The sequence below is a fragment of the Convolutriloba macropyga genome, chromosome 15 (genome assembly GCF_964194025.1).
Source record: "Convolutriloba macropyga chromosome 15, txConMacr16.3, whole genome shotgun sequence".
Classification (NCBI taxonomy): Eukaryota; Metazoa; Xenacoelomorpha; order Acoela; family Convolutidae; genus Convolutriloba; species Convolutriloba macropyga.
The window spans coordinates 25,801,899-25,810,886 of record NC_134482.1 but is presented as its reverse complement, the minus strand read 5'-3'; the positions used below and the strand labels follow the sequence as shown (position 1 = coordinate 25,810,886).

The following is an 8,988-nucleotide window of genomic DNA, read 5'->3' as shown; positions in this document are numbered from 1 at the left end:
TGAAGCGTACCAACAGAGCGATGCGTCGCTGATGACAGCGACGACTTCTTTTGTACAGGTTGAGCTTCGCTCTAACTCTCAGCTTCAGTATCATTAGCAAACATTCAAATTTTAAAACACAGACTAAAGGAAATCAAGAATTAGGGATCTCTTCTGGCGCTACTTTTGACTGAGGTATCACGAAACTTAACATGCGCAGAGACTTTTATGTTTGTGCAAAAACTGTAACCCTTCAGTAAAACTGGCATATAATTCATTTGTAAACTTATTATTTGAGTTCTAACACCCTTGTAATCAAGTACTTAATTCTAATCTACTACTATTTGTCCCTTAGACGAAGTCCTCAACAACATTTGAAAAGGAACGTATTGGCTGCTACGTGCTTAAGAACGTACAAATTGTATTTGCGAATACTCCAGGTTCCTGAGTGCTTTGCCCGGGGTTCGGTTGAAAATACTTGGTTTCGTTCTCCACCTTATCGCCAATCTCATTTATTTGCTCGCATTTATTTGCATTCGCGGAACCAACTAGGAAAAGTTGTCGAGGAAGGGAGGCAACTACTAGAGGGTAAGAAAATGGTGATGTCTGGTTACTTAAAAATAATCCTTTTTACTGATTTTATTTTTATTCCATGTAACTTTTTTTGATTGATTCTGTTGCTGGCTATTGTCAGAATTTATGTTTATACAATTATCCGACCCGAGTTGGCTGACTTTCCCTTTTAGTGGGGGGGGGGGGCGTCCATTTAATTACCTCTTAAAAATATGTAAAGTTAATTGGACTTCTGATCACATTTTCATTTCAGATTTTTTGGATGTCCTTTCTTGACGCGTAACTACTGAAATTTGAAATGCAGAGTGACAAAGCTTCTTTGCCAAATATTCCTAGTTTCTTACTGCAGTCAGTTTGTCAAATCCTGGTTGATCAAGCATGTTTTAACTCAGTCCTGAACCTGCGATCAGCTTGCAGCCAGTTTTATGTTTTGATCAACGACCTTTTTCTACAACTTGATCTCTCAATTAGATTCAGAACGGTCGATATTGAAAAACTTGACATCGTTCTAACCCATTTTGGCACAGTCACAAAATGGAGATTTCGAAAAATTACTATACTGGATGCAATGGCTGATACGCATCAATCCGTAAGTTACAGACGATCATTGTCCAGTCAAACGTAATGTATCTTTCCTACTGCATGACTTCAACGAAAAGTTTCTAAAATCAACTAATTTGTTGACTTTACTAGAATATTTTATGCAAAATGGTTGGAAGAGGCGAAAAGTAGAACAAAGTTTGTAGCAATTACACTCGTTGAGAAAAGTAAACGCACGAAATCCAATTTTGCATGGTAAGCTGCCTGTTCTTAGGTGAATTTTAGTCTACATAATTTTAGCCGGTTATGATTTATCAATCGATGCATAATAATCAGAAGTTTAAAAGTTTTCCAACTAACATTTTCCAAATAAGTTGCTATCTTCAACATGGATTTTAATTAACAGCTGTAAGCAGCGACTTTTAACTTATTGTACCTTATTGCCTTGAAATACTGCAAATTTGAACTTGATCAAAAAGTTGAACAACTTGAAACCCAGGACGCCTCAAGATCTTCCTCGATTAATATCAAACGATTAGAAAAGCAAATTAAATTCAAATCGAATGATGACCTAGCCTGCGAGCATAAGAAAATCTTATGCTTCTAAGCCTGATAACCTAGAAGCATAAGAAAAAATACTGAAGTTCCGCCCACTGTTGAACTTCATGCCAACGAAGCATGAAGTGATAAAGCGAAAGCTGATTCTATTAATACTAACTTTAACAGTGTATTTGGTTTTTCTGAGTCAAACGCTGCGACAGAATCTGAAACAACCAATTCCATATCCAAACTCCCAAGCATTTCAAAATGCTCTCAGAAAAAAATAGAACTCATATGCCAATCGCTTGATGTTAGCAAATCAACGGGACCTGACGCATTCGGCAACATTATTTTAAAGTCATGTAGCAAAACACGAAGTAAATCTTTACCTTCACTTTTTAAACATGCTTGAACAAGAATGAGTTCACCCGCATTTGGAAATACTTGCAAATTTAAAGCATGTTTAAAGAAGCTAACAAAACTGAGGTCAGCTGCTTTAGGACGATAAGCTTGTTATGTTGCTGCTCGAAAGTGTTCGAAAAGCTCACCTTTTATTCGTTATACAAAAAATTATGGACAGGTTGCACGAAAATCAGTCTGGCTTCCGTACGAACTGATCCGCAACTTTACAATTTCTTGTTTTTCTTGACGCCATCTACGAACTTAACGATCAAGTTGAAAGCGATACCTTAGCAGTTCCGTAGAGTTCTCTGAGGACTTTGACACTGTTCCCCACAACGTAATACTTGATAAACTGCGAAAATTTGTGCTATCTAATTCAATCCTAAGTGATCGCCAGTCAAGTGTGAGAATCAATAACTCAGCCTCAAGTAATCGACCAGTAACTAGCGGTGTGCCTCAAGGCTCAATCCTTGGGCGACTCATCGTTTTATTGTTCATCAATGACCTTCCATCAGCTCTAATTACCACTAGTTTCGGATATGCAGATGACTTTAAGGTAATCGTAATGTCTACGACGTTAATCCAGATTTAATCCCGAGTCAATTGAAGTGACGCCAAGAATCTTGAGGTGATGTCAAGATCTCCTAAACGCGGTTACAAAAACTGATGAGCATTTCTTCAGAAGAACAAAGACCCCTTTTTAACTATGTTGTCCGGGTATACACAGATTATGGACCTATTCTCAACAAAACACTGTACAAAAGATTTACCAACAGTTTTTCGAAAGAATATACAGCGAAGCAAAAAAATGTACATGGAGAATACTCTGCAGATGTGGACACTGCAATATACTGAGCAAAGTTAGCTGATATAAACTCGATTGACTGTGTATAATGGGTGAAAACCTTTGAGCCTAGCGCTAAAGACTTTACTACTACTACTTATTATGGCGTCGAGCTATCGAACCTGGAATGTTTTCAAGAAAGTGCTTTCCCTCAACATAGCTTAGGAGAACTACACATTAGCAAAAGTAGACTAGTAAGTACTGACGGAAATGTTTTCCAGTGATCGAAAACTCTGTACAACCTAGTGCTTAAAGTGTATTCAAAAAACGGGAAATATTTGTAAAAATACATTGCCTGAAATTTTTTGGCATTATTTCTGTAATCGCTACTACAAGGAAAACAAATGTTTCTGGCGCATTATATGCAAATGTGGAAAATGCAACAATTATCAGAAACTAATAAACTTTGATAATGAATGGGTGCTAAACCATGAAGAGTGAAATTCAAATCTTATTCAACTACTATTTCTACTATAACTCTCAATTTGGATAAACTGACAATCGTACTTGCACAGAGAATCCAGACAGAAGTTCGTCAGTTTCCGGTAAGTAACAGTATGTTGAGTCCTACCTCAAATTTGTCCCACTTTCTCATAAAATTTTACTTCGAATTACGAAGGCATGAGCAAGTTTAACGTCTCCTGCGACTCAATGTAATGTTACTTATGGAGAACTGGCCAACTTTATCTGGTTATGTTAATTAACGTTATGTTAACTAAAATTGACTTAAAAACAGGCAGTTTACCTTGTAATTTTTTTCTGCGCTAACGTTTGTCAACGGGTGTATATTAGCTTTGCGGTAAACCGATTTTTCTCTACCTTTCGACATTTCATGCTCAAAACGGGATAAACAGGTAACTTCTGAGGGCTTTAATTTATCGAGGTACCTTTTGGCTCATTAGACTAAAGTATGCGATTCAACAAAACTTTTGGAGACACAAATTCATGGTGTGAAGGGCTGTTCGTAGAGTTTGCCCCGCCACTTCACGCCCTCATCAGCATCAGCCTTCCCCCACTCAACCCCATTTGCACATCGTTGCAGCCGTAACGCGCTCGACCCCGAACGTTCTCCCGATGCCGTACTCGCATCATGCCCCTTCAATTAAGCTGAAGCTAGCATCTCTAAATCGTAGCTAGCTACTGGCGAAGCCAACTGCTCGCCAGTCGTTCAAAAGCGATTCGCCCGACGTTGTCGGTTTTGTTCGTTTGGTTTTAGTTTTTTCCTAGATGTTGCATTGCAGTTTCAACACGGAGAGTTATATAGTTTTTCTACTCCAAGCACAGTGGAAGCCTTCAATCCTTCATTTTATTTAGTAACTTTTAAATCTAATGGAAGAATCTGTTTAGCATTTTGTGTATAATTTTTCGAGCATTTAGTCATTTGTTTTTTAAATTTGCCTTTTTTCCCTTCCGTCGATTTTCTCTATGAACTATTTTTTGTCAAATAGTACTTGTATAATTAATGAGAAGCTAACCGTACCCTAAGGTCTGTTGCCAATAGTTGTTATGTAGTCGCAGCTTGTAAAAAAAATTAATCAGATGCTGTACAATTTTTGCCAGTTAATTTTCATGTTTGTTTTCCTGTTTTTGTTTGTAATGTTTAGTATAATGAGGTAAGAATTGCGTCATGTCAGTGGGTTTAGTGAAAATTCTTCGGGTTGTTTCCGAAATTCATCCGGCTACGTTTTTTTAATTGGAGACTTTTTTTCACAGCATGCAAAGTCAAATGCCGTTCGTGAAAATAAGTGTTTAGGTCAAACTGCTGATTAGAAGTAAAGCTCAAGGCTTGGGGTCGTTTCGAGTATTCTAACGGCTATGTTCTTTATGCGGTTTTTCGTGTGACCCATTTGACTTTTCGTCCTCAAGAACAAGATAAACAGGTAGCGCCCAGAGTTCCTTAGGTTCTTTTAGAGCCTTTCAGCTCACTAGTCTTGCGATTCACAGTATGCGATTCACTGAAACTGTTTTTGAGACTTATTCTTATGGTGTGTAGGTTCTTAGGGCGTGTAGGTTCTATGGTGTGAAGGTTCTTAGGGCGGTTCTTAGAGGTTGACCCCCCACAACCCTTCCAGTCCCCACCCCTGCGGATGGTTCAGGCCGTTGGGGTCCCGTGCAGCCAAGGACCCCCCCCCACCGTTGCCCCCCATCATCAGCTTCAAGTTTTTGGTTCAAATTTTTTGCTCTATGCTGTAACTTTAATGCAATAAGTAGAAAACTCCGGTCAAGTTTTTTTTTTCAGTGAGTATGCTGAGTAATTACAATGTTTGATTATAGGTTCGACAAGATATCTTGCGATCATTGGAGGAAGTGTTTAAGAAGCATCAGGCAATACTCACGAAAACAAAAACTGTGCATTTTCCGTCTCAAATTACCAATTCACACATTGTGCTTAGCAGGTACCTTTATAATGGGAATACATCAATAAAAAAGTATAGCGGTTACTTCAGTAGCAAGAATACATCATTAAAATTGGGATCTGTGTCTCTGAGCAAAAGTTTTGCAGATTTTGATCAAAAATCGCAAGTAATCTCTCTCGCAGGACATGTCAGAACTGATTTAACTGAAGAAAATAATGCCTTACGACAGTTTCAGAACCTCAAACGGCTAGTTATTCGGAGTTTTTCTGAGACAGTAACCGTTCTAGATTTTCCTCCGCTCGAGAATTTAAAATGTCTGGTGATTGATTTGCGGCTGCTGTCGCTGTGGATTAAAGCGAGCCCGAAAAGATCATGGCTTGATAATGTTCTGTATCTTGAGGTCCATGGATCTGATGAAATTGATGACCAAGAGCCATTATATCAAATCCGCCATAAGTTTCCTAATATAAAATATGCTAATTTGAATGTTCGGTTTACTCAAAGTAACGAGGGGAGTCGACGTCAAATTTTACCCGATAGCTGCCAGTCGTTGCAAACAAACTTGGAAACTTTCTCCGAAATTATTCCATTGCCTAATGTTGAAAACCTTTGTTTAATAATTGACCAATCCCAAATTTTCAAAATTCCATCTTTGCCCGTATTGTTTCAAAGTATGACTTTGAAAATCTTAAATATTATCATACTTGTGCCACGCACCAAAAATATTGAAACTTTTGAAGTGTACCCGGACGTATTTGACTTTGTCTACGACTTCCTGGAATCTCAGAGCTGTATTGAAGTAGTTAGCATTAGATTCTCCAATGATGGTCCGCTTGGACTAAGCCCTAAGTTCAAATACAATTACGAATACGTTGACCTTTGGGCATCAATGGGAGATATTCAATCCCTACTCAGAACCCACAGATCTCTCAAAATGTTGATTATTGGAAATCAATTCTGTTTCATCAGTCAATGGGTTACTGCGAATTTATTACGGGCGATTGAAGATTTTGACGAGGAGTATGACTGGGGAATTCGTGGTTATGGTTATGCTTCACTTGATAGAATCAGTTTTGATCTGCTATCAAATAGTTAGATTCTCGTCTTCCTGTTATCATCCATCTATGAAATATATGTATACATGGAGATTTCGATTGATATTGATGAATATATTTAAAAAGTTGTTTTCATTGAAAAAAAGGTTAATTTCATCTTTTTCAATATTTCGCGTGAAATTTAAGTTAATTCAGGGAAATAAAAAGTGATTTCTTTTGCCCAGGAACGAAATTTCAAGCAAGTATTGTCGTATGCATCTTTTTAAGAACCGAAGATGATTGGTTTTTTATAGCTCTTTGTTTTTACGTACCGAAGTTTGTTGTTACGACTCAAAAAGGAGTATTGGTCTTCTTGAGGTTTTCACGACTCGGAGGCGGGATTTTTTCCGTTTCTTCCCCCCCCCCCCCCCAGTACGTTATGTGCCCCCAGTTACAGAACACGTGCCATTACATAGTAAATCCACATGTAAAAATATGGCACGTGCGTCTGGGGGTGCGAATAATATGCGCCCACTAAGCTGGGGGGGGGGGGGGGGGGGGGGCAGGGGGGCACAAACTGAAAAGATCCTGGAGGCTTTATGGTTTTCTGGTCTTAAGACTTGAAGAGTATCGGAGGTGTGTATTTTTTAATCAACAATTTTGGAGTGAATTAAACGAATGTTTCACTTTTCTGGTGCTTTTCCTATTGCAAAAAAATAATTGAATTTTTCTAATTACTTAGTAAAGTTCATTTTTGGGCTGAGACTTATCATTAGTCGACTTTTTGTTTTGAAGTGTTTTAGTAGGTACAAATTTTTGAAAAGGTTGGATTTTTGGAAGAAGTGACTCGTCAATTTGTTTCTAGATTGTTTTATTTGGTTTGAACAATCATACGTTGCAAAACGTACTTTTGCTTGAGTATATTTAATGTCTTTGTTTCCCGCGATAGCTAATAACAACGTGCCATTTCCTTCATAATTGAAAGAATGCTTATTAATAACTTTCTAGCATTACTAATTGCGGATTAAACAATAAGGCATCAATCAGATTGATTTGTTTTAAAACGTTTCAGAAGTAAGATATTAAGGTTAATTGAATATTTTTTCAACTTGTTCGCAAAAGCCTCAACGAGCACGTTTTGCTCAAAAGTTAACCGGATGCAGCGTAATGGATTTGATGAGATATCCGTATTTAACTTTAAGTATTCAGGGCAATTTGCTGGACAAAAGGCGCACTTTCAACTGCCGCATTTTACCTCCGTCAACAATTTGTTGACAAATTGGCCTTTACTCAATTTCTCCCATATTTCATGTAGGTGTTGTTTGTTTTTAAGCTTTTTGAGATTTAGACTTTCTGGTATGTGTATCTTTTCTTTTTAAAAATTTTACTGAAGTTTTTGTTGTTTTCGAAACTTATTTCGTTTTGTTTTTTTCTTCGATAGATTTTAGCAACACAATGCTGGTTTTTGAAGATAATAAAACAGAAGTTTTTCGGAATTATTGCTAAATTTGCTATGTTTGTAAGATTATTGACAATTTTTGTCCTTTTCTCTTCTTATGGTGTCTTTTATGTCAAGCAAGTTTATTTTGGTATAAACATTTTTATTTTATAGCGTTTGGCAGAAATTTGTTTCTTCTCAATATTTTAGTCAGGTTGAGGATAATTATTTTTTTAGCATTTCGTTATCTCGACTGTTTAAACCTTGGTGGCGCAAAAAATTGTGATTCGGCTTTTTGTTTTCTAACATAAAAATAGTTTTTTAGCGTAGCACCAAGTATAGCTATATTTGTGTTGATTTTGTTTTTTATTTTGTGAAGTTTTATCAAAACTAACGGTTTTTCTCTTTGGCACAAGATTGTAAGAAAGTGGGTGTGATAGGACGTAAATGCGATAATTTGTGCCCTTTGGCTAAAAAACTGTTTGGTAAGAATTTTACACAAATTTTTTCCAGCCTCGCTTTAGAAATTGGGAATGTATATGACAAATAATACACGCATACACCTTGTTTCTTCTTCAGTTAAGTTGCGAAACCTTTTTTTGTTGATCTTTTGAAAGATAGGCAGCACCATTTTAAAACCCACGAAGAGTCTAATTTGTACCTTTTGAGCAAAGTTTTTTAAACGAATTTGACTGATTTGTTTTGATCAAATTTGAACAATGATTTGTTTTGAACGCATATTTGTTTTGAACGCAAATTTGACTGATTTGTTCTGAAGGCATATTTGAAAATTTTGACTGGTTTGTTATACATATGATGAAGTTTTTCTTACTTAATTGACTTCACGTTTACGCAGCCCTGAAGGGTTTGTTAGAAATTAAGCCTTACGCTTTGTTTTTAAGCTTTTTGAGATATAGACTTTCAGGTATGTGTATCTTTTCATTTTAAAAATTTTACTGAAGTTTTTTTTCTGTTGTTTTCGAAACATATTTCGTTTTGTTTTTTTCTTCGATAGATTTTAGCAACACAATGCTGGTTTTTGAAGATAATAAAACATGTTTTTCGGAATTATTGCTAAATTTGCTATGTTTGTAAGATTATTGACAATTGTTGTCCTTTTCTCTTCTTATGGTGTCTTTTATGTCAAGCAAGTTTATTTTGGTATAAACATTTTTTTTATAGCGTTTGGCAGAAATTTGTTTCTTCTCAATATTTTAGTCAGGTTGACGATAATCATTTTTTTAGCATTTCGTTATCTCGACTGTGTAAACCTTAGTGGCG

General features: G+C 36.6%; 1 protein-coding gene across 3 annotated transcripts; it reads left to right on the top strand.

Annotated features, from left to right (window-relative positions):
• The first annotated feature begins 809 nt into the window (after positions 1–809).
• Positions 810–6,415, top strand: LOC142354734 (uncharacterized). Of its 3 annotated transcripts, none has more exons than XM_075407117.1 (3): positions 810–1,141; positions 5,153–5,203; positions 5,275–6,415. In XM_075407117.1, the coding sequence occupies exons 1-3, from the start codon at positions 1,116–1,118 to the stop codon at positions 6,329–6,331; spliced, it is 1,134 nt and encodes a 377-aa protein (XP_075263232.1). In that variant the 5' UTR covers positions 810–1,115; the 3' UTR covers positions 6,332–6,415. The 3 variants fall into 3 exon arrangements, with proteins under 3 accessions (XP_075263232.1, XP_075263231.1, XP_075263230.1); XM_075407116.1 differs by having other exon boundaries at positions 5,272–6,415; XM_075407115.1 differs by having other exon boundaries at positions 5,153–6,415.
• The last annotated feature ends 2,573 nt before the right edge of the window (positions 6,416–8,988 follow it).

What these genes read in the sequence shown, in the direction of transcription:
- LOC142354734 (XM_075407115.1), top strand. Translation starts at nt 851, where the DNA reads ATGCAGAGTGACAAAGCTTCTTTGCCAAATATTCCTAGTTTCTTACTG. An exon ending in TGGCTGATACGCATCAATCC is followed by an intron (nt 1,142 to 5,152) that starts GTAAGTTACAGA and finishes GTTTGATTATAG; the next exon opens with GTTCGACAAGATATCTTGCG.